General features: G+C 50.7%; 2 protein-coding genes across 2 annotated transcripts; one reads left to right on the top strand and one right to left on the bottom strand.

Annotated features, from left to right (window-relative positions):
- Window positions 1-11: 11 nt before the first annotated feature.
- On the bottom strand, window positions 12-18,613 carry LOC136945248 (pleckstrin homology domain-containing family G member 4B-like). Its single transcript, XM_067238993.1, has 23 exons — window positions 18,557-18,613; window positions 11,935-12,132; window positions 11,035-11,830; window positions 10,526-10,841; window positions 9,637-9,947; window positions 9,284-9,484; window positions 8,867-8,993; window positions 8,589-8,682; window positions 8,265-8,360; window positions 7,885-8,001; window positions 7,671-7,769; window positions 7,332-7,483; window positions 7,069-7,207; window positions 4,751-5,619; window positions 4,150-4,399; window positions 3,900-3,989; window positions 3,439-3,678; window positions 3,065-3,235; window positions 2,577-2,754; window positions 2,332-2,436; window positions 1,922-2,203; window positions 1,553-1,782; window positions 12-1,346 (listed from the first exon to the last, which is right to left on the bottom strand). Exons 1-23 carry the CDS (start codon window positions 18,557-18,559, stop codon window positions 1,305-1,307), a joined length of 5,106 nt encoding a protein of 1,701 aa, XP_067095094.1. The 5' UTR covers window positions 18,560-18,613; the 3' UTR covers window positions 12-1,304.
- A 1,103-nt stretch (window positions 18,614-19,716) lies between these two features.
- LOC136945247 (protein FAM186B-like) lies at window positions 19,717-23,781 on the top strand. The gene is made up of 8 exons (XM_067238991.1): window positions 19,717-19,845; window positions 20,113-20,338; window positions 20,534-20,722; window positions 21,016-21,299; window positions 21,411-22,897; window positions 22,981-23,173; window positions 23,296-23,501; window positions 23,604-23,781. The coding sequence occupies exons 1-8, from the start codon at window positions 19,717-19,719 to the stop codon at window positions 23,779-23,781; spliced, it is 2,892 nt and encodes a 963-aa protein (XP_067095092.1).
- Window positions 23,782-24,471: the final 690 nt, after the last annotated feature.

Raw genomic sequence — 24,471 nt, 5'->3', positions numbered from 1 at the left:
AGTGTGTGATCACGAGGCCATTATGGGCCTATCATGAAACCCAATTGGCCAACTGACAATTCCCTGCAACAACTCCAGAAAATTCAGAGAAAAACATACCACTCTATTGTTTTATTTCAAGTGTTTCATATTACATTTGCTTTGGAACATAAGTGTATAGAATGATCAAAGCATTTGTACTGACCTTGGGCAAAGAAGAACAGGAACAGAAGAGCAGAAGAAATGAAGAACAGATCAGGAGGAGAATGTGTAACAGTAACACTACCCAGATCCTTTCAAACTGTATTAGCTTGCAGATTCACATCCTGTTTGTAAGGATGCTAAACTTCCTCTCAGACACTATGTCACAGACAGACACTCTCATGATCCTGTTCTCCAATCGAACAACCATCCTGACCCAACCATAAAGAGCTGACAGCCCCAATTTAGTGCCCCAACTGACAGCCCCAACTTAGTGGTGCATGGTAGATACTCTGATACGAGGACTACAATGAATATGAAAGACAGTGGCGTCATACAGTTGTTTAAAAGAGCAGCACCATACCCAGACAATGTCTAACTTTTATGACTTGTACATCCTACATGTACATACTAAACAAGCAACAGAGATATATCCTTGTACACAATTATCAGACAAATCTTATTGTAATGAAGCACTGAGAGTAACACCACTTAACTGTACAACTATACGTTTGGAAATAAATGATTCATGGTCACAGTTCTGAAGGATGTGGTTGTTCCACAGAAAGAACTAATACTTACAAGGAAACACAAAGATAAACCCCCTGTCTTTCAATCATGATGCACACTGAAGGTAGTCAGAAATCAGTAGTGAGTAAAAAAAAAAAAAAAAGGTTGCAGTTTTCAGCGTACAGTGCTAAGTCGTCAGCAGAGATGTTCTAGAGCCTGATGTTCTAGAGCATGATGTTCTAGAGCCTGATGCTCTCCTGATGGACTTAATTCTGGATTGGTAACCTACTCTGCGATAGATGGAAATGACAGGAGCAGATATTACTTTGGTCCAGAATGTTCCACAGTGTCGGCCTGGTAGACCAGAGGTTCCAAGGCTGAACAGTCGTTTCTCCATTCAAAAACTCTCCTCTTGTCCTCTTCCAGCTTCCTCTGGTGTCTTTAGAGCGACCATCATGTCCTCCATGACAAACTGGGCGTTTCTTCCTCTACCTTCACGCCTCCTCAACCACAAACAGGAAGTTGTTGGAAACCAACAAGACCTCACTGACCGACAGGAAATCCTCAGAGATGAATCATCAGTAACATATCTTGTCTCGGAGGACTGACTAGTATTAAACATCCGTTGATTTCACAGTAGAGTCCATTTCTTGGTCCTGTAAAACAATAATGCAACCATAAGTAGTAATACAGCACCATGTATGGAACATTCAACAACTTAGACTTGTTTCTTACGCTTATGCTTTAATAGACCACTTAATACATAAATGTTGCTGCGCAACTTAACCAAACAAGTGCTTGTGCCTATTCGTTCTCTTACTGATGACTATGTCATGTCAGCAGCTGGTAGCCCACACGTCACCTTCAGGCCCAGAGTGGGGGTCAGGCCCAGGGTGGGGGTCAGGGAGGGTCTTCTCCTGGTTGTCCCAGGTGACTGGCTCTTTTTGTGATTGGCTTTCGTGGCACACAGCTGTGAGTTCTGAGAGGTGAAAGAGGAGGAGTCTACCACATCTCCACCAATCCCAGAGAGGCAGCTGAGCTCAGAGTTGCTAAGCGCGCTGACGTTCTCGCCTGACGACATCGAACTGTCCTCTGACACATGGGAGCAGGGAGATGACAGCACCACACAGTTTTTACTATACATATATCTATTGATAAGAGAAACATGGTTAGCCATGGTTAATGATGAGAGGATAGTTTAGTTTCAAGACTTAAGCAGTAGGAAACTCACTCAGCAGATGAAGTCTGGCTTTCTGGTGAGGATGAGGATGAACATGATGAAGATTGTGATGATTACTGAGGTTCTCGTCCACCACACCCTCAGGGCAACAACAGACAGTATGATTGGTCTCTGGCCCTTGTGACTGATTCCCAAGGTAAGCGACGGGGGGTAACGAGCCTCGTCCAGAGGAGGAAGATGATTGGCTGCAGGAAGTGGAGGTGCTACTTCCTGAGCCAATGGAGTTAGGCCGTGCATGTTCTCCTCCTACGGGTGGATGACAGGCTGCAGGGACTGAGCAGAGAGACAAACAACCTCTTCACTCAGGAAGGCACATTAGCATCAGCATGTTGGTTTATGTCTTTAGGTTTGTGTATCCATCTTTGTTTGTGTGCATGTGTATGGGGGTGTGTGTGTGTTACCTGTCCCAGGGGGGATAGAGTGGACATCTCTGTCACAGATGGATCTGATGTCCAGGAAGGACTTCCTCCCCAGCCCCATGAACAGCCTCTCCTGCACACGCAGCTCTGGAGCACAACACACAGCAACACAGGTCCATGTTTTTACATCCATCCCTCTAAAATGTCCATCCATCCGCCCATCAATCCATCCGTCTATCCATCCATCCATCCATCCATCTAACCATCCCTTCATCCTGTGAGTGTACCTCTGTTGTGTGTGGCCTGTTCCCAGAGGAGCTGATCCAGGTCAGCTGTCCAGGCAGCTTTGACCTCTGACCTGTCAGCCCTCAGGGTGTAAGTGTCCTCAGCCCTCCTCCTCCTGAACCAGATCTCAAAACACAGACCGCTCACCCCTGAGGTGTGGGTCATTCCTATGTCACAGGTCTGGGGGGAGAGACAGAGAGAAGGAGAGAGAGGAGAAAGACAGTGGAAAGAGAGACAGCGAGAGAGAGAGTGGGAGAGGGAGAGAGAGAGAGAGAGAGAGAGAGAGAGAGAGAGAGAGAGAGAGAGAGAGAGAGAGAGAGAGAGAGAGAGAGAGAGAGAGAGAGGAGAAATACAGTGGAAAGAGAGAGAGTGGGACAGACAGGAAACAAGAAGAAGACAGAAGTAGAGAAAAGGTTCCTTAACTCTTCATATCCTAATTTGAGGTGTGTGACTGGTGTCTCAGAGACCCTGGCCCAGCATGCATCCAGACCTTGAAGGACTGTTTATAAACATAAACATCGTTTCCCACGTCTGTCCTCCTGGTCTTGCTGAAGAGGATGAGATGCTGGAAGAGGAACACCCTCCTGATGCTCCTCTTCCTCCGGTAGAACACTGTGAACTCATCCTGCCGAATCAGCTCACCCTGCTCCTGCAGGTTCACCTGGGGGGCGGAGCACAAACTGGATCAGACTGGATCTGACTGGACCAGAAAAAGGTTTTACCAAGAACAATAACAAGAACCACATAACGTGACAAACATACATGTCCTTCCCGGACAGAGGTCTGACATCTATACATCTTTATCTCTTTCTCTGGTTCTATCCACCCACCCCTCCTTCCATCCATCCCAGTCCCAGGTCTTACATCACAGTCCTGGATAGCATCCATGGTGAGGAGGTCGTTGCCATGGCGCATCTGGAAGCGGACCAGGTCAGCAGCGGCCTGAATCTCGGCCTTCCCGCTCTCTCTGGCTCCCGCGCCCGTCCCGGGGCTCCACAGAGCCAGCATGTCGTGCAGCAGCAGGCTGTACTTGCTGATTCTCTGGATGGGCCTCAGCAGGTAGGAGGACAGGTCCATCAGGTCCCCCAGCTCCAGCTGCTTCCTCTGGGGGGGGGGGGGCACAGATGACACAGGGGGGGGGGTCTTTCATAACATTCTCAATAAATATTTTTTTTTTTTTACCAGACAAGACCCTTCACGGTGTCTTAACGAGGACGGCCCAGGAGAGACGTCAGAAACCGACAATAACATTCATTGGTCTCCTGTGGGATGTTGAACCACTAAGTGAGTATCGAAGGCAATAGGATACAGGAAGTCTCACCCACCTTGAAGATGTCGTGTCTGTGATGGAGGATCAGGGCGTCAGACTGAGGCTTGTTCTTGCTATAGAGAGCATACAGACCCAAACTCTCCCTCTGCATGAACAGGAACACCAGGAGTCAGTTACCAACTCAACATGCTCCACCTCCCAGAGAGACAGCAGACAGCCACATGAGCACAGACATACATATATCATGCATATATTACGTACATGATACACACACTCTGGTCATGGGGTCGTTTCGGAGAACTCACGTGTTGCAGGAAGCATCGAGCCACCAGCAGGGGCTCCCTCTGGCAGGCCTCGAGCTCACACAGGAAGTGGCGCTGGTGGAAGTCATAGAGGCGCTCCAGGTTGCCGAAAATAAGCGCTCGTTTGCCCCGCAGGTCCTGGGGCACGTCGGGCCTGTCCAGCAGGGGGAGGTAGTGAGTCAGGATGTAGGCCAGGGAGCGCACGTACTCTCTCTCTGTCAGCAGCAGCTCCTCCACGATGCGCTGCAGCTTCCTGTCCAGGTGCAGGGTTAGGGTAAGCTTCACAACACAACACAACAGAATAGAACAGAGTAGAATTGTAACTTTATCGTTTTTGATTCCAACGTGACTCTACCTTTGCTACTTCAGTGCAAGCTTACAGACGGAGAGAAAGGTTATGTGAAACAAGTGAAACCAAAACTAATATCCGACAACAGTCAACTGTTTGACTATGTATATTTTCGAAATGTGTAAAGTAATATGGACATTTTGTAAAGCTCAGATGTTTTCAAACTCCTTCACAGTAGCTGACAGTAGACAGCGCCACCATGAGCAGACAGGTCTGTCAAAAATGGGAAAACGTGGTGTTGGTCAGGACACTCACAGAGCCTTGCTGCTACTCTGCACAGCCCCAGTGGATGGCGTGGCCTCCCCGCCCCCCCCAGGAGCCTCTGTCCCGCTGCACGAGTCCTGGGAGCAGAAGCTACCGTGGCGGGAGATCTGAAAGCGCTGGGCAGCTTGAAGAACCCTGCGGGACGGCTGGCCGTGAGAGCGCGACGGCGCTTGGGCCTCGGATTGGCTGCTCGACGCGGCGCACGACTCCTCGCTCATCGACCGCGCCCCCAGACCGCGTTGCCAGGGGAACCACTGGCAGCCTATGGTGTGAGAGCGGGAGAGGGAGGTGTCTCGCGCCCTGCTGCTTCTCCCCCTCCTAGACTCCCGCTCCGTCTTCCTGGTTGCCCTGTAAGGAGGGGTCATGGTGGCGTCTGACCCCTGGGCAGTGCTGTCCACGGGCCTGTGGGCGGGGCTACAGCAGACCACAGGACTGTTACTGCTGCTGCCCTCGAGCGGCCTGAGCAGCCTGGCCTGGTCTGGACCAGAGACAGCCCGGGGACGCTCCCACGCTGGGCCAGGACCAGGTCTGCACAGCGCCTCCTCCTGGCCTGCAGGAGGAGCTGTCTCAGTCCTGGCCTCTGGCTCTGCACACCACGGCCCAGGCCAGGGGCCGACGTGCTGCTGCTGTGGCTGCCAGGACTGCTCCAGATCCCTCAGCCTCTCCTCCAGGTGCTGCCTCACCTCCTGACACCTCAGCCAGGCCACGTTCCACACACGCATCCCCCTGGAGCCCCTCAGGGCGCAGGCCTGGGCCTTCACTTCCTGGAAGCAGTCGGGGGAGAACTGGAGGAACCTCTCCTGGAAGCTGTGGAGGGTGGCGGCAGGGTCCCTGTCCTGGGGTGGGCCTTCAGCCTGGTCCTGCTCCAGGTACCTTCTGCACTCCTCCGCCAGCAGTGAGGCCTGGGACCAGAGACAGAGGACATGCAGGTATGAGTGCATGAGTGAATACATCCAGGCCCAAATGACCTCCCAGATTGCTTCCAACCTCTTGACAAAAGTGACAGATGTGGAGTAGAGCCTCCAGCTCCCAGCGGCACCTCTCTGCCCGCGACAGGAAGTGAGCCAGGACGAACTGGAAGGTGTTCACCATGGTCCTAAAGACCTCCGTCTCGGGGTAGGAGGAGGTCTGCAGTCGCTCTGCCTCCCTCACCAGAGAATCTGCCTTCAGCTGCTTCTCCTGAGGGACACATCCAGGTTATAAGACAATCCTCCCAAACACACCAGTCTTGTCAGATGCAGTTACTTTATCTAAGGGCACTTTATGCAGAACGTATTACCTGTGTGTCGTTATAGCACTGTGTATTGTTGTGAAACACTGACTGTTTCTGTGTATTAACCCCTGTATTTATGTACTATTTGCACTATTGCCCATTCATATTCATATTCTTATTTTTATATATATTTTATTTATATTTTATTTATATTTTATAATTTACATTTTAAATAGTTTAATTTTTTAGATTGTTAGTTCCTAGGATTAGTTAGACTACTGTACTTTTATACTTTTTGATTGAAGATCCGTACATGTTTATTGTTTGCACCTTCCTGCCACAGTAAATTCCGTGTTTGTGTTAACCTACATGGCGAATTAAAACCAAATTCTGATTCTGATGTTAGAACTGTGCACTTGAAGTCTTTGATTATCTGCTGACAGGGACATGAAGGGAGTGGGACTTACGCCAGCCTCAGTGAGGAACGAGCTGAAGCTCTGCAGGGCCTGGTCCACCCTCTCTCTGGGGTCCTCCACGGCCTCCGCTTCCAGCAGCCTCCTCTCCCCCTCGGCGGTGAACCACTCTCGGATCTACACACACACACAGCAGCTGGTGGGGTGGCTGGGGCATATGCCTTTATGACAACACTGTTGATGCTATGTGTACGACGCGTGACGCGTCACTTTGCCGTATGATTGGATGGGAGGCGTTCCAACCTGTGTGAAGTGTTCCTACCGGTGTGAAGTGTTCCTACCGGTGTGAAGTGTTCCTACCGGTGTGAAGTGTTCCTACCGGTGTGAAGTGTTCCTACCGGTGTGAAGTGTTCCTACCTGTGTGAAGTGTTCCTACCGGTGTGAAGTGTTCCTACCTGTGTGAAGTGTTCCTACCTGTGTGAAGTGTTCCTACCGGTGTGAAGTGTTCCTACCTGTGTGAAGTGTTCCTACCTGTGTGAAGTGTTCCTACCTGTGTGAAGTGTTCCTACCGGTGTGAAGTGTTCCTACCTGTGTGAAGTGTTCCTACCTGTGTGAAGTGTTCCTACCTGTGTGAAGTGTTCCTACCGGTGTGAAGTGTTCCTACCTGTGTGAAGTGTTCCTACCTGTGTGAAGTGTTCCTCCAGGTGGCGTAGCTGCAGCAGGTACTCCAGGTGTTCCAGAGTGGTGTTGGACTTCTTCACCAGGACGTGAGCCTGCTCCTCCACCTGGCTGGACAGACCAGCCACGGCCTCCAGCGCAGCACTGCAGACGCAGGGGACAGGCTTGTGGACACTGTACCTGTTAGTTCTCCTACCCTGTGCGTCCACCTGTCTGCACGGAGGACAGATGTCTTCCTGTGGTCTGTACAGTGATGGGAGATGTCTACCTGTAGTCACTATAGTGAGGGTATCTCAGGTCACTCTCTCTCCTCAGCCTGGCTAGTATGGCTCCGCCTTCCCTCTGCAGGAAAACCAAGCGGCTGTCCGTCAGCACCTCTCTCATCAGAGTCCTCTGTCCTGTGATGCTCTGCTGCACTTCCTGTAACACCGGGAAAAGACACTGTCAGTAAAAAGACGTTACGCTGGGAATCCTCTGCTATCCACAACATCCCAGATAATAGGTCAGCGATGCATCTGTGTCCTGGACAGATAAACAGGCAGGCTGGTCTAGTTCCTGAAGAAGAGCATCAGTGTATTACAGCCCCCTGTGTAACTGTGTGTCCTACCTGGACAGTGCCGATCCTCTGGACCCCCTCCAGTCTCCCTATGGTTCTGAGGAGCAAACCAGACGCTTCCTGCAGGTCTGACACGAACGGCTGAAGGTTCTGGAAAACAGGAATAACTCTCCTGACTAGAGACACCAGCATGGTGGTGCCACACCATACAGAGGCTAGGTTAAAGGTCAGGGGTCAGCATCTATCTCGGATTGGTGTGGCTAACCTTGTGAAGCTGGAGCCAATCAAGATGGCTGTAGGGCAGGGTTCCTTCCAGGGCCGAGGTCAGCTGACTGGAATCCACCATCTTGTTCAGGGCCCTCAGGGAGCTCACAACCTCAGTCTGTTGCCAGTCAAAATGATAGTCAGACAGACAGACCTGGCAAGGTAGCTAGGACCATGGTGTGGGGGGCAGTTCAAGTTAATGTTCCAACACTGCTAGACAGTACTGGAGAACTGGTACTAGAAGATATTAGCAGCTAATCTAAACTTAAGCTTTTCTAGGAAGCACTTCTTGTATCAATGCATTGTTTTCATTTCGGTTGGTAAGTTAAATCAAGTATCCCCAAAGGTATAATAGCAAGTCTCATTTGACCCAGTTCTGACCTGCAGTCCTGCGTAGGCTGACTGTGTGTCTGGATGACGGATGCTCTCCTTGTCCAGCAGCACCAGCACTGCGTGGACAATAGGGGAGGTCTGCTCCTACAACACACACATCAGGACACACAGCGGCAGATGTAATTGGCAGACCTGAAGCCCATCTCTATGTAGGGTAGAATCCTCCATACAAAAATGAATGAAAATCCTAGATGTTGTTCAGTTGACAGAGGTCTTGTGTAGCTCTTTACTGCCCCCATGTGGCCTGGATGTTGCTCTGCAGAAGCACACCATTTTAAACACCACTGAGGAGAACAGCAGTGATGTTCCTACCTGGAGCATCATCACTGCCTGGTGGAGCTGTGGAGGGGGAGGAGTCTTACGAGCATCTATGACTATCGTCATTCCTAGTTCTCTGATCTCTTGCCTAGAAACCAAGGAAACAATATAATTATGTTAACTCACCGTATCACAAAAAGACACAATTGTGAGGTCCTTCAGTACCATCTGAGGGTATGATAACAGTTAAAAAACATGTTTTTAAGATCAATCCTGTCACTGTCTCCTAGGAGACTCTAGAATGACACCCAGACAAGGGGGAGGATCCATACCTGGTTATGGAGTAAAAATACAGCAACATCTGGTAGAGGTCTTGACTGGACCCCCCAGACAGGGTCCTCCAGCCCTCCTGGGCTACATACACCTCCACCACGGCTCTGCCCATCCTGTCTCTGCCACCTGCAGTCAGCAACAAACACCTGTGTTAACATGTGAGGCTGGAACACAGCTAACAACCCTGACACAGTCTCCTGTGGACTCATGAGCACAAAGTACCCACAGCACATTCATGGTCGATAACCTATCATTTCATAATTCAAGGCTATTGCTGTGTCATGAACAACATGCACTGTTGAGACTTGAACAGTTAATTGGCTGAGTTTGTTGAATTACACACAAATAATGTTTATGGTCATAAAGAGAGTATAGTTAGGTGTGGTCTCTGTTGTCTGAAGTGTAGGTGGCCCTGCCTGTGAGACAGGCCAGCCCCAGGTGGAGAGGGAGGGAGCTGGGGTCTGGGAGGCCCAGGTCTGGGGCCTCTGGCCTGGACGTGACAGGCTCAATGGGCTGCTGCTGGAAGTGTTGTCCAGGGGGGGTCTGGTTCTGTGGCTGTCTGGCTGGCTCTGGTTGGTTGCTGCAGGGCACAGGGAGTTCACTAGCCTGGGCGCCATCTGCAGGAGGAAGATATATGCATATTCACTTTTTTTTGAGACAAATGTATATAATGTGGCTCGAGATAACAACATTATATTTACTAGTTTCCTTGTCCCCTCCAGCAGGTAATCATGAGCCTGACAACCTCCTGACAATCTGGTCTTCTCACCTGTGCAGGTCTTCCTGCGCCTGTTGGTCTTGGGGGAGACCAAGCCGAAGGCCGTGGCGTTTTTACACTTCACCACGTGCAGCCTGGGAACCATGGCGTCGGAGCAGGAGGAGTCAGCGCTGTCCCTCCTGGCCGTGTGACCCTGGCCCTTCCCCTTCCTGTCCCTCCTGAGGGTGTGACCCTGCACCACCAGCTGACAGCGCTCAGAGGTGTCCACCACCGTGGTGGAGAGAGAGGAGCAGCGCCCGTCTGGGTCAGCAGCACCACTGGATTTGACGGCTCCCGTCCTCTCAGATTCAGCAGTGGGAACACTGGTCACGTTCCCCGATGTTCCACAGGGGACGGGGTTATGTTCCCCAGACTCTTTACAGAGGGAGGTCTCTTTGCAGGGAAGGGGGGGTGTATTTACAGCAGAACACACAGGGGCTGTCCCAGAGATTGGTCTTGGTGCACAGAACTGCTGAGGGCCACTAAAGTGTTGCTTAGGGGCCCTATAGTATGGCTGGGGGGTAATAGAACAGTGCTGGGGGGCAGTCGAACAGTGCTGTGAATGTTCTCCCCCACCACCATTTGTTTGCAGCTTCCCCTCAGTCAGACAATCCTCCTCTACCACCGTCAGAATGTTTTCTCTCTCCGTCCTATTCTCTCTCTCCCTCCCTTGCTCCTTCTCCCTCTCTCGGGAGAAACAGACAGGGTTCTGCAGTGCTGCCTGGTAGGATTCTCGGTAGCGACATCTCAGTTCCTGGGCCCTGGAGGTACCTCGCCCCGGCCCCAGACCCTGCTCGTGGCCTGGCTTCGGCTCCAGCCCTGTAGCACATGGTCCTCCTGAGTCCTGCAGTATGAGCCTCCGTCTCAGACACGGGCTACAGGGTTCCTCACAGAAACGGACCGTCTGGCCACACTGGGAGGGCTCTCTGGGGGGAGAGGGCTGCTGGTGGAGGGGCTGGGGTCCATGTTGGGAGGACTCTCTGGGGGGAGAGGGCTGCTGGTGGAGGGGCTGGGGTCCATGTTGGGAGGACTCTCTGGGGGGACCGGGCTGCTGGTGGAGGGGCTGGGGTCCATGTTGGGAGGACTCTCTGGGGGGAGAGGGCTGCTGGTGGAGGGGCTGGGGTCCATGTTGGGAGGACTCTCTGGGGGGAGAGGGCTGCTGGTGGAGGGGCTGGGGTCCATGTTGGTCTGGAGGGGCAGGAGCAGGCTGGCTGGGCCTATACAAGGATATCCAGGGATGTGTGCGTGACTGGACCTGCGTATGCGACGGTGTGTGTGGCGATGTGCATGACTGTGTGCGTTTTGGTTCCTGTGTGCGTTTTGGTTCCTGTGTGCGTTTTGGTTCCTGTGTGCGTTTTGGTTCCTGTGTGCGTTTTGGTTCCTGTGTGTGCGTCTCTGTCTGGGCTTGACTAGAATGATGTGAGGCGTCCATCTTCTGGGTGAACTCCAGCAGGTCCACGTACTCTCCCTCAGGCTCCTGCCTAAAGGAAGTTCCACCTGTCCCTCCCCCCACCCCTCCCCCCAGAGGCCCCCCGGCACAGCGGCTGTCCCAGGGGTGGCCAGACACCCAGCCCCTGGTCTTGGCCGTCTCCTCGGCCCGATGCACACGCGGCTGCCTGGAGGGGGCGCTCCTGTCCACCAGACACAGGGACACAGCGATGCCATGCTTGGCTGGGCAGATCCTCGTCTCTACAGAGAAGCCAGAGTCACGGGGATGCTGAGAGGGACCTGACGAGGACTCCTGAGCTGGACGAGGGAGAGCGACGGCGGGAGGGAGAGGAGGAGGAGCAGGAGGCGGGGCCATGGTTCTGGGTTTATCCACAAATTTGGGCCGAGCCACCTCTTCCCATGGTAACCTCACGACAGCCTGGTCGGTGACTAGTAAGCACTGGCTGAGAGGCGTGCCGCGGCGCCCCTCGTTGACCTCCCTGAGCCAATCAGACGTGAAGATGCAGGTGTAGGCCGTCTCGGGGATGGGAGTTTCCTCCACCTGCGGGGGCTGCTTCCTGTCTTGGTGTAGCTCCTCCTCCTCCAGGAGGCTGCAGACCAGGATGCGGGCAGCCTGCTGGGAGAACGGGGCCGCCTGCAGGTAGAAGTCTCCCGGGCGGAGCAGCAGAGGGCTGAGGGGGGCGAGGTGGAGCACCACTCGGTCCCCCAGACACAAGGGCCAGCCCTCAGACTGGAACAGCACCCCACTGAACTGAGCCTGTAGGGGTGACAGGAGAGGACACGTCCTGTCAAAACGGGACTTTCATACGCATGAAGAGGTGTGTGTGTGTGTGTGTGTCTGTGTGTGTGTGTGTGACTCACACAGGCAGCTTGCTGAACACTCTCTAAGATGTGCTTAGCCGGAACAAGGAAGTTCAGCAGGCAGCGGAGGGCGTCGCCGTGGTAACCCTCCTGGATCCGCTGTAGGAGCTGATTGAGGAGGGTGGGGGCCGTGGCGTGGAAGGGAGGGTAGAGGGCAGAGAGGAGCGCCTGGATGGAAGCCTCCACAGACTCAGGGTTCTAGAACGGGGAGGAGAGAGTCAGTTGCTCCAGCGTCCTGTAATGAGATACAGATAATTACAGGATCCTAGGAGAGCAGACTTTAACTTTTACACACAGACATGGATGACAGCTCATTCGTTCACACAAAAACTTCACACACATACATGAAAACATACACTGTACACATAGACTTTAGTCTGACTTCGCAGCCCCTGTAAACACAGCGGGGTGTTTGGGGCGAGCTCAGAGGGGGAGAGAAAGAGAGAGAGAGAGAGAGAGAGAGAGAGAGAGAAGAGACAGAGAGACAGAGAGAGACAGATAGGGAGGAAGGGAAAGGCTCAGACTGGTTTATAGTTTCACATTCCCTCTGACCTCAACCCTGGGGCCTAGTTGCCTGGCACCCACTTTTAGGCCATGCTTAATATAGCATAGTCAAGGTCTGCTGTAGCCTGACAGGTTAATGTACACACACACACACATGTCCCTCTGCTTTGTCCGTGCTCCCTCTCTCTCCTCAGACAGGACCATCCCTTCACTATCCATAACTGGGTCAGCCAGTCCAATTCTCCCCAGTGGAGAGGAGAGGAGGTGGGATCATATCATACAGCAGGGATCCCCTCCTGTATCCTCTAACACCTGACACCCAGCTAACAGCTCTTCTCTCACCCCCCAGCTATGGAATCTAGGCTCTGAGCATTCCAGTACCCCGACACACCTTCCTGGGACCAGGGGAACCAGAGATCCTTCGGTCAGAGGGCCGCAATGTGGGGTGGTACCCCTGGGTGTGGGCTGGACTACACTGGGGTTTGGCTACTAGTTTTGAAAGGCACCTGCCAAGCGAAGGGAGGGTCAGTGAAAGATGTGTGTAGCCATGGTGACTGGGTTTGTAAGATGCTGTTGGGTTGCGCCTGGTGTTGGTCCACATCACAGGGATCCAGGGATCCCACCCTCTGTTACTATGGCTTGAAGCACAGCTTTAGAGACAGAGAGAGACAGACAGACAGACAGATATAATATGAAGGGTACAGGCCTGGTGTTCTGCAGAGGACACACTACTATGGGCAGTAAACGAACACACCTCTCACTAAACCAGAGAAATCACTGTCACGAATCAGGTTGCAGATGAATGTAGTCTGGGCTAGTTTCCATGAGAGGTGTGGACAGATGTCTTTATATCTGAACAGCTCAGCCAACAGGCCTTTGAAGTGGCTGTTTTGCTTCCAGATTGTCTTGTGTACAGTCTACAGCAATATCAGCAGTCTTGAGCCCATTAGGCTACTTATTTTGGCTGGTCATTTGAGCCATTCCGTTCTGTCACCAATCAGACCTTTAATTCCATGCAGGGATCCATTTCCTGTGCTTATGTCTGGGATTGTCAGACAGATAAATTAAAATGCATCAGAGCTCTAGACCTTCCAGGGACTGACTCCTCAGGATTGTTGTGGGACAGAGTTCTACTTAACTCTACTGGGGTCTAACTGGTGTCCTCACCACACCTCCTGACTAGAGAAACTAACCCTGACAATACAGCATTCTGGAATGGGATTGTTAGTAGTAATAATTAGATTACTGCTGAGAGAACCATGACTGCTGACTCGTCCAGTTGGCTTGCCTCAGCCAGGAGACAGAGAAGATAGTCTATTGTAGTTCAGTTATAATGTGATGCCTGCTCCCTGTATCACATCACTGAACAGAAGTCCAGCTGTACTGGATTTGTTAAATGTCTATCTAGCCTGGTAGGGCTGTTCCACAGCTTTATATTAATCCCTTAAAGGTGTCTGTGTGAGGACGTGTTGACATTGAGTTGTTGAAACCATTTCTAGCCCTTGAATCAAAGGTCAACTGGCTGACATGATATCATTACCCTGAACCCTGTGTAAGGAGATTACTTAGTATTTTATAACCTCTAAAGGAGCAATAGAAGTGGATCCTGTTGTGTAAATCACAATGCCCTTATGGAAGCCTACTATGTCAGAGATATAATGACCAGTCTGGTCTGAAGAAACAGTGTGCATGATCTGTCCAGGACCCTGGGAAGCAGATCTTATATTTACCAGGTTCAACAGCCACAAAATACAAGTTATTGTCTTATTCAGCAGATTGGTTGAAAGTTGTTTTGCTAACTAGTACTCAAGCAGCTCACATGAGTGTGAAAACATATCATTACACAAAGCTGTTGGCATGTTCATAAACACATTATTCAGTATCTAACTGCTCTAAAACACATCTCGTCAGCATGCTGGCCACTCTCACCAGCTGTTCGTGCTGCCTGTAATTAGCTCACAGCTCAGAGGTTTCTCATTCACTCCCTGAAACAACATCAAACAACACAAACATGAATATGAAGTTTGAGTGTTCCTGAGAGGGGTTGCTCGTGTGGGGTGGGGTGCATGGGGTAGCTGGGGGTCGTTTGCTGGGGTTTGGTATTTTCCCGAGGTACTTTGGTAAGATAGTTAGGTGAGGTGGCTGGCAGCATTGGCCAGACAGGACAGAGTTGTACTTGTCTAGCAGTAGAAAGAAGTCTTGTTCTCAGGTTTGTCACTATAACTGCTGTTTTTACTCTTGACCACACTCTCCATGTCCCCAACCTAACCCGCAGTAAGCTTCTGGAACATACACACCTTCTGCATAATGCTACATTACACCCAAAAGGCACGGCACACCCACCCCACCTGAACAGCTCTCCACATGCAGAAACCAAAACAGGAACCTTTCTAGAGGTTCCCTGCTGGTCAGGAGCAGACTGGCTTCTGGAGGAATGTAGCAGAAGATACCGACATGGCAGTCAGTAGCACATTTGAGAAGACTGAGCTGGTAACATGAGAGCCCTCACCTTGAGTCATAACACTCTGGCTGGCATGCTCCAGGGTTAGGTTAGCTAGCTACAGGGTTGAGACACTGCAATAGCTCCCAGGGGGTGTCATGTATGTACTGGACATGCGGGGCTACACGTGTTAGGAAAAGAAGAAGCTCAAGGCTGTCGTTTCAGATATTCCAACCCTTTAGTTGGACAACTTCAACAACACATTGTTATTTTGACAAGTCTAAAAACACTACGATAATGTTGCTGAAAGCATCAAAGCAGTTACACTTTACGACAGTCATTCGGATCTGGAAGGATCAATAAAGATAATTGTAATATGCGATAAAGAGAAAGGTAGTCACAGTACCATCTCTCCTACGGGCTGGTGCTAGTCCCATGTGGCAGAACAGTCTCTGTGTACGAAGTCCAGTCATGAGAGAATCCACAGACTGAGAGGTTTGTTCTGACCAAAGTGGTGGATATGGTTCTGAAAGGCTGGTTCTGACAGAGTCATCCCTATAATGTCCAGTTCCCACATGGTCACTACTAAGTGAAACAGTAAGCTAATACAACCCCTCTCTTCTCTCACTCTCTAACTCTCCCGTCTCTAGTTATCTCTGCGTTGCCTGGTGCTTGGTTCTATGTTTGTCAACCCCTCAGCTGGAGAGGGGGCAGTGTGACCCAGCATACGAGAGGAGTAAAGCAAGGGAGGAAAACAGAGAGAGAGAGCAAGAGAGAGAGAGGGAGAGGGAAAGAGAGTTGAAAAAATGGTTTGCTTTACAGAAGAATTCTCGTTTTCACTCTCTCTTTTTCCCTCTCTCTGTCTAAAAGACTCTGATTTTCCAACAGACTCCACTCCACTCCCAATTTTGAGACAGAATGACCGACATACATTGCACTATGCTACTATAACTGAGCAGTTCCTGAGATATTGTATCAGCTCAGATGTTGGTCCCCAGCTGTCACATCCCGACACCCTTCTCCTCATCCTCCTCTTCTCCTAATTCCCCTTCCAGCTCTCATCCTGTCCTCACCCAGCTTTCATCATCTGCCCTTTGTCCTCATCCAGCTCTCCCCATGCCTCCTTTAGGCAGCCCCCTACCACTCCATCCACCCCTATCCTCCACCCCCTACCACTCCATCCACCCTATCCTCCACCCCCTACCACTCCATCCACCCTATCCTCCACCCCCTACCACTCCATCCACCCTATCCTCCACCCCCTACCACTCCATCCACCCTATCCTCCACCCCCTACCACTCCATCCACCCTATCCTCCACCCCCTACCACTCCATCCACCCTATCCTCCACCCCCTACCCTTCCATGCTTGCTGGCTCCCCTTGAGCAGCACAGGAAATGTCAAATTACTTTGCTAGCAACTGGAGCTAGCTGTGTTAACATGTCATACCCTGAAGTATCAGTGTCTCTGTCTCTTTATTACTGTTGGGTCTGAATCATCTGTTGGTCAGGGCTGAGTTGACCTTGTACCAGCGGTCTGCCAGGGGTGGCTTCTGTAGCGACAGAACATGACTCACCACAAACTAAGAGGGCAGACTAACACACACACAGAGAGACCGGCAGACAGATAGACAGGCTGACACAAAAGCACACTGACAGAAGCCCGGCTAGCAGTCCAACAGTGGTACAGGGGTGTTTAGTGGTGTTAATACCAGGGACTATGGAAACAGCCGGGAAACACACCACACACTGCTATTCTGGCCTCCAGAATGCTCTCAGCGTTAGGCATGTTTTGAATGAGGCCTCTCTGCTAGAGCAACTAACACCCCATTATCATTCTGCCAGCCAGTTAACATACTGGACACCTCTCCCAGAGGAGTCCATCAGACAGAGGCCTGGGGGCCAGCCAAATTAGGAACACCAAACCTACATGTAAATACAATTTACTAGAAAATCCTCAATTTACTTTAGTCTGGAGTGTAAGGTTAGTGGGTTAATTAGTTTGCATTTCCATTTCTGGGAAAAACTCACTGGTTCAAGTAGACAAGAGAAACTGAAAGATTCCAACCATAATATAGAAGGATAATTTTAGCATTTCTCGCCAGGCTTGGAGACCAGTAGCTGCATACGAGCCTTGCAGTGACAGGACTGAAGTGGAAGATGGATTGACCCAGGGGTAGAGAGGCCCTGAGACCATTAAAGTGTCTGTGTGACCCCTGACCCCATCTCCTCCTGAGATGAACCCAGGGTGCTGAATCACTGACCTGGACAAGCAGCTGCACGCCTGCTGCAACACCCCCACCCACTGCCAGACAGGTTCTCACATAGCTGTGTGAACGTACTTTCATTCTGCCGGCTGACCCGAGTGAGTGTCTGGCTACAGTGAGGGAAAAGACGGGAAGAGGAAGTAGAAAGAAGCAGGAAGAGAGACGGAGAGGGAGTCAGAAGAGAGGGGACGACAGGGCAACAGATAGCAGGACCGCACACCCCAACTCTCGAGTCTGGCCTTGCCAAGTGAGAGGAGAGCAGCAGCTGCATCAACAAGCCAGTCAACACTGCAGCCACACACGAAAAGAAATCAGCCAGCAAGGTCAGCACTGATGGTGTTTGAATATTGTCCTGCTCCATCTCCTCTTCCTCTCAGTATTTATATCCTGCTGCCTCTCAGACAGACAAACACTCTGGGGCCATAACAGACAGCAGCAGCTGCCCAGGACGTGAGAGGAGGAGAACAAGAGGAGAGCTGGAGGAAGAAGCAGAGAGGACTCTATCACTGGCAGGAGTGAGATGAAAGAACAAAAACGTGGCGGGAAGAAGATGAGAACGGCAGAAAATAGGAAAAGGCATCCTATCTTTCCAAATGCATGTTCTGTAGTGAGGGAGTTGTATAACAGCACCCTCTATTGGACTCATGGGTATACAGACAAGGGACATTTAGCCAAATCAGAATACTAAATAACTCATAACAGCGACAACTTTGTCAAAACATGAAACGCTGTTACATAGGCTGTATATGACGATTTATTAAGGTGAGAGTGTAGCTCAGTGGTGGATCTCAGAACTGCAGATCAAGAGGTTGCAGGTCACCATGCATATAGGCTACTGTTTTCTTTGGATAAAAGCATCTATAAATTAAAACATTATTACATTATTATTTACAACCTACCTTATATTTGCCATATTTGCCATCATTTCTGACCAATGTTATATTGGCTATGTTGCCAGCCTGGTGCTATAGGCTTCAATCAAGAGGGAAATACCTCACTGTGTAATCAAGGTATATGGGCATTTGTCAGTCACTTCAAGTGTGACCGTAGGATGGGTATAAACCTCGGAATGGGATCAAACCATTAACCACTACAAAGTCTATACATAACTGGACAACATATGTCAAAGTCATTAAACTGATATGCCATCCCCCAAAAAACAATCTCTCTATGCAGTTTAAGAAGAAGCCTATCCAAAATTCTAAAGACAAACCGTATCGATTTCTGTCGGGATTCATGATCTTCGGTATGCTGTCAGGTCCATCCAGAGGAAAACACTGTCAATCTATCCTCATCAAATCCAGTTTTTAAAATGCTGAAGCAGGTAGCTACTATGAGGTGATAAACCAGAACTGAAGGTCTGATTGTTCTGGTTTCTAGATGGTAGTAGACTAAAGTCACCGTGGAATACCATGCGTCTTCACAGGTGTCGGAGTGTCACAGGTCCCCGCATAGGTCCTCCGTGACGACTGCGCTGACAGGTCCTGTTGTTCGGGTCAGTCCCGCCGCCACCCTTCTGGTGCCACTCCGTCTCTGATGTCCTTCTCGGTGTTCGTGCGACTTTGCTGCTCGGTCATCCTGGGATGCAATAACTTTTTTTTTTGTAACGAACTAAGTCAGCTGCTCTAAATTCCTATAGGCCTGTAACTTTTTGAAAACTATACAATGGAGCTTTTTGAAACGGATTGGAAGCGGATGTGAGTGTGTGGTGGGAATATTTATTTCAGTGATTCCGTTTATTTTTAGAGGATTTGTCTATTAACCCTTGTCAACCCATTCTACTGCAAAGAAAATCCATGTCGACCGCCCTCAAAACAAACAAACTAAACATACATCCGTTTGTTTCCATAAGTCCAGAGACCCCGATAACTAAGCAAACTAAGCCTGTGTTCTTAAAAGGAATAAACAATCAGAAAGTAGTTTGTGTAGCCTATCATTCTAATGACATGCGACATTTCTGCCCGACCTCATACAGTAGGCCTATGACTCAAGAATACTTCACATTCCTGGTCTGTTTATATCATGCTTTTCCTTTCTCGTGGGAACCGTCTGAAGCAGCATAACTGCATTACCATATTATTCATTTATTGGTAGTGAATGTATTCCAGCAATTGACTCTGACACCGTTGTTTTCATTAGGCAATTCTGACGGGCGAGTTTTATTCATTGCAGTATGCAATTCTACGGATGACCTAACACAAAGAGTTTGAGAAGTGCATACTGTAGGCCTATGCACATATGGTTGTTCATTGTGGCCTACAAGTAAATGAAATAAACCAAGCCGGTAAAGTGTAATTTGAAGTCAAAAGTCATGAGTGGATAGACTTCCGGATAGAATTAGAATGTAGCAGGACATCGAAGAAGTTAATTGTGATGTAACATCGACATATTATTAATGTGTTCTTAAAATTGTCTATCACCTCAGATGGGGACGTGGCCTGGGCTGCGTCAAGATGTTTCTATTTTTTTTTTAGTGTTGGCAGATTTCTATAAAGAGTTTATAATCTATTTATAAACAATTTGTTTACTTGTATTTTTGCAACTATTTTAGAGAATATATTTTTAGGAGAAATGGAGGAAACACTGACTATGAACGACCCTGAGCTGAGCGAGCTCATGTCCACTCCGTACGAGACCCCCTATTCTGTAGAGGTGGTGTTGAGGAAAGTGGAAACCGCCGAGATGGACAGAGCCCGACGAGTGAGCCAATCACCGATCTTATCATGTCTACTCTGAAAACATGTAGAGAAGCAGATAGACGTTTGATTAAGATCTCAAAGTTGTATAAACTAATAGCGGCTTTCAACACGATAAGGTTTTTTCATAAGGCGGTGTCAAATGAGACTATGTTTAGATGCCATGGGTCTTAGTCTTTTATTCTTAAAACAACGTTTTCAAAAATGTCCAGGATAAGCAACCTCTGTTCACTCATCTATTCCCGTACTTCCCTCCCTGCCTCTTCCCCAGGACATAGGGGCACGCCTGCAGGTGATCCTGACCAGCGTGAACGTGGCTCTGTACCGCATGACAATGTCCAAGGCTGCAGGGGTACAGCAAGAAGAGCAGCAATTGAGTGTAAAGGAGCAACAGAAGAAGAGAGGCCAGCTGCTCATGACCTTGAAGGATTTCCTACAGTCCAGCGTGGACAAAGAGAAGAACCTGGAAGAGACTCTACAGTGGCTTAAAGACATAAGTATGCTGATGTGTGTTTGTGCATGTGTCTGTATCTATCTGGTCATGTGTGCACACTGGGTTTAAATGATTCACCCAAAAGACCATGTTATGTTATATTGGTGAGTATGTACGTCTGTATTCTGCCCATATCAACTCATTCCAAAGGCACCATCAATATCATTACTTCTATCTGATGCTCTCTGTGGTTCTACAGATAATGAGCTGCTGGAGGTAGAAGAGGAGAAGGAGGAGGTGGAGAGCGTCACAGAAGAGTGGGTGGAGGAGATGCAGAGGAAGATTCAGAGCTCCATGTCTGACATCCAGGGCTGCATCGTGCACCTGCACCAGCTCTGCGGCCTGTTATTTGACCTGGACACCAAGAAGAAGAAAAAGAAGGAAGGAGGTATAGTCAAGCTATGTTCAGGAACAGCACCTGCAACGACATGTTCGTTTGTCAACGTCTGTTCTGTTCTAAATCTTTCCCTAAGATTTCCCATGTAGATCTTTTCCCATTTCGAAAGGCGTTGAAGACAGAGTGCAATGTTATTTAGATTTGTCATGGCATTGCTTACAACTTAGCAGCTGTCAACTTTACTATCTGAGCCTACTTTGATGGCCAGTAAACAGACCCACACAAGCACATATAGTCACGTGGTCCAAAATGATTCCGGAAGGCTGTCACTCTAACCTCACCAGGCATCAACAAGGGTGGTGTTTGGCGGTGGTGGCGTGAGTCCAAGGTGGATGCCAGGACCATCCTGAAGATCCAAGAGCAGCAACCTCCCTCTGTTGAGAAGCTGCTGGAAGACCCAACCCAGGGGATGATGTCTGCTTTTGACCTGGGCTTGATGCTGGGCGATATGGCCAAGTTCCTATCCTGCAACAAGACAATGAGCATGGCCTTCCGCTTTGCCCAGATGGGTCTCACTAACCTCAGTGAGGCGCTGCAGGAGAGGACCCGGGTATCCAACCAGTCACAGGTACTGGAGAAATGCTCATATATGTGTCTGAGATGATGGTGATTCCTTAATCAATAACCCTTGCCCCATGACTCCACCGTCTACCCCCATTGATCCCCTGTTTCCCCCCAGGCTGAGCTGGATGCCCTGAAAGCTATGGATGCCCAGACCCACCTGACCCAAGTACAGGCAGAACTGCAGGGGATGAAGAAGCGTGTGGCCATGCTGGAAGGGGAGAACCAGGGGTTGAAGGAGAAGAACGACACCCACGTGTCCCGGATCCACCAGATCCAGGAGGCCCACCGGAAGCCAAGTCCCCCGATAGTGGTGGAGCAGCTGGTGGAGATTCCCATGCCCGTGTCCCTCTGTCCGGAGATTAGCGGCCCCACCCCTTCCTCAGCCAGGTCTAAGCCTCCCAAACGACGAGCTCCACCCAAGAAGCAGGACAGAGTTACGGAGGCTCCGGTGGTGTCTGAACCGGAGAGGCCTGACACGTCCTCGGGGGTCCCTGAGTCCCAGCCTGTGATCCCAGACTACTATCAGGAAGTGGCTACTGATGACCCGGTGAGCGTATCTGACCAGGAGGACAGGCCTGAGCCCGTGCCAGAGGACTTGGACATTCTGGAGGCCACGGAGACAAAGACCAGTAGTGACCTGCTGTCCGACTTCCAGTCCTCCATTTTCACCATCGTAGACGCTTCCCTGAACCTGAAGCCCGGTGATGCAGTGGGGGGCATGGAGCTGGAGGAAGACAAGATCAACAAAGCCATGAATCTTTACATCACTCTCCAGAAGACCATCAAAGACTCCTTTAGCCAGCTGAACACCAAACTCCATGGCATACTCACTGACCATGTACCGGATCATGAGCTAGAGCACAGTGGATCCCGGGGCGAAACCTCCAAGTGTCCTGATGAGATGCCGAAGAAGGTCAACCAGAAGTACAACCAGAACATTGAGAGCATGGATTCTACCAGTCACCATCTTACAAGCAACAAGAGGCTGAAGTCAGCCCATTCAGAGGCCCCCCAAAAGAGTGGGAACCAGCTGTCAGACCCTGTGTCCGAGGTGACCGGTCATCTGACGAACACTCACCACATGAGCAAGCAGCAGGCCTCCGAGTTGAGCATGCTCCTGTGTGACGACCCACAGAGCATGGAGATGATCTATGACAAGACGGAGCAGCGGTCAGACTCCTCACACGGCCTGGAGGAGGAGACTCAGGAAGAGCAACTCCCCCTCCGCCACCCTGCGCAACGGAGCCCTGCCAGAGCCCCGCCCCCCCAGCGACCACTAATGCCCTTGCCCAGGCAGAGCATCTCCCTGCCCAGGCAGGGCACCACACTGAGGGAGGACCTGCACAGGTACCGGGCCCAGATGGAGGAGGAGTCAGCGAGGATCGAGAGGACTGTGATGGCGAGAGCCCCCTATCACGTGGGTGTGGTCTCCCAAAAGACCAACCTGTGTTGGCTGAGGCAGGCTGTGGTGGGCGGGAACATCTCTCATGGGCTCTACTTATTGGCCAAAGACCTGATCACTCATGCCCGCTCCTTAGTCCTGGTCAGACTGGTTTGTTTGCTGCAAAGATACACGGCTTTCAAATCTCTACAGCAAGTCAAGTAGGTCACGTCTCAGACAACAACAGAATGAAGCAGCACAAATGGCCGCTGTGTCCCTGAAACCCCTGTGTCTTCTCCCCCAGATACAATCTAAACATGCAGCTGCTGGCCGCCCGGGGTTTGAAGGATGGAAAGACAGTAAAAGACATGTACTGCTTTCTAACTCGCCTGGACAAGTATCAGAACCGCATGCTGGCCCGCTGGAATGCCCGGCTGGCTAAAATAAACCAGGCCCGCAGAACCTGCCTGGCTCGCATGATCTACCTTTTTAAGGAGGTGAGAGAGAATAGGAAATGTCAGAGTAAGGGACGAGAGGTGAAGGGACGGATTTAAACCCACTGTGTAGCTAGCTGTCTGGGGGTGAAGATCCAGATGGTTCTATTTCTGCTCCTCTGTAGATGAGTCAGGACTGTAACCTGCACCTGGTTCCCCCTGTATGCTGCCCCACTGAACCACAGCTCCACTTCCTGTCCGTGGAAATGCAACCACGCAGGATCGTCTCAGCATTCAGCCCCCGGCGTCGTCACAGACCATGCGGCTGGTCACCCTCTTCTAATCAGACAGTGACTGGCGGCTCCGGGGTCGGCCCTCTGAGTGGAGTCAGGTACACGCACACACAAACTCACACACACACACCACTGAGGGCCGGGGTTGCGTACTCTAAGTGTGAGACAGTCAGTGTTAATGGTCCCTGTCTCTCCTCCAGGGAGCTGGTGAGAGGCCAGCTGCCAGCTCTATGGAGCGGCAGCCTGACTATGAACAACATGCAGCTGGCCGGGAAGCAGCCCGCTGGCCCCGCCTACCTCCCCTGCATTCCCCGTCTGCTGGAGATGGACATCAATCACAGCCGCCAGGCCGCACTGTGTTCCTCTCTGGAGTGGTGAGGGTTAGGGTGGGTTAGGGTGGGTTAGGGTTAGGGTGGGTTAGGTTGGGTTAGGGTGGGTTAGGGTTAGGGTGGGTTAGGGTGGGTTAGGGTTAGGGTGGGTTAGGTTGGGTTAGGGTGGGTTAGGGTTAGTGTGGGTTAGGGTGGGTTAGGGTGGGTTAGGGTTAGGGTGGGTTAGGGTTAGGGTGGGTTAGGGTGGGTTAGGGTTAGGGTGGGTTAGGTTGGGTTAGGGTTAGGGTGGGTTAGGGTGGTTTAGGGTGGGTTAGGGTGGGTTAGGGTTAGGGTGGGTTAGGGTGGGTTAGGGTGACAGTCTAGTGGCCGAGTGTGGATATGCATGTACAACAAACCCTTACAGTCTGAATGTCATTATTTACAGTCGTATACCTCTTCCTGTCTGTCTGTCACCCTGTCACCCTGGCTGCTTGTCTGCCTGTGTGTCTGTCTCAGGGTGGCTGAAGAACAGGAGCTGCTGGCAAGTGGAGACATATAGCCCTGGAAGTCTCTCCTGTTTCTTCTTAAGACCCCAGGCAATAAAAATGCTTGTCACTTGAATAGTTGTGAAATTGTCAAAGCCTTGCTCGCTTTCACCGTCTGGAAATGTATTATGTTGACTGCAGAAAGTTATCAAAGTACGCAGATGCAGCTCATCCATCTGTGAGGTTGCCATGTTGGCTAATGAGGAGCCAAAGAG

This window comes from Osmerus mordax, chromosome 7 (assembly GCF_038355195.1).
Source record: "Osmerus mordax isolate fOsmMor3 chromosome 7, fOsmMor3.pri, whole genome shotgun sequence".
Taxonomy (NCBI): Eukaryota; Metazoa; Chordata; class Actinopteri; order Osmeriformes; family Osmeridae; genus Osmerus; species Osmerus mordax.
Note: the sequence above shows the minus strand (reverse complement) of the source record. Positions and strands in the feature narration are given on the sequence as shown.

Coding starts and splice junctions, on each gene's coding strand:
- LOC136945247 (XM_067238991.1), top strand. CDS start 19,717: ATGGAGGAAACACTGACTATGAACGACCCTGAGCTGAGCGAGCTCATG. Junction 21,300..21,410: donor GGGTATCCAACCAGTCACAG/GTACTGGAGAAA, acceptor GTTTCCCCCCAG/GCTGAGCTGGATGCCCTGAA. Junction 23,502..23,603: donor GGCCCTCTGAGTGGAGTCAG/GTACACGCACAC, acceptor TCTCTCCTCCAG/GGAGCTGGTGAGAGGCCAGC.
- LOC136945248 (XM_067238993.1), bottom strand. Junction 2,755..3,064: donor TTTATAAACAGTCCTTCAAG/GTCTGGATGCAT, acceptor CTCTCCCCCCAG/ACCTGTGACATAGGAATGAC. Junction 2,204..2,331: donor CTCTATCCCCCCTGGGACAG/GTAACACACACA, acceptor CTCTCTGCTCAG/TCCCTGCAGCCTGTCATCCA.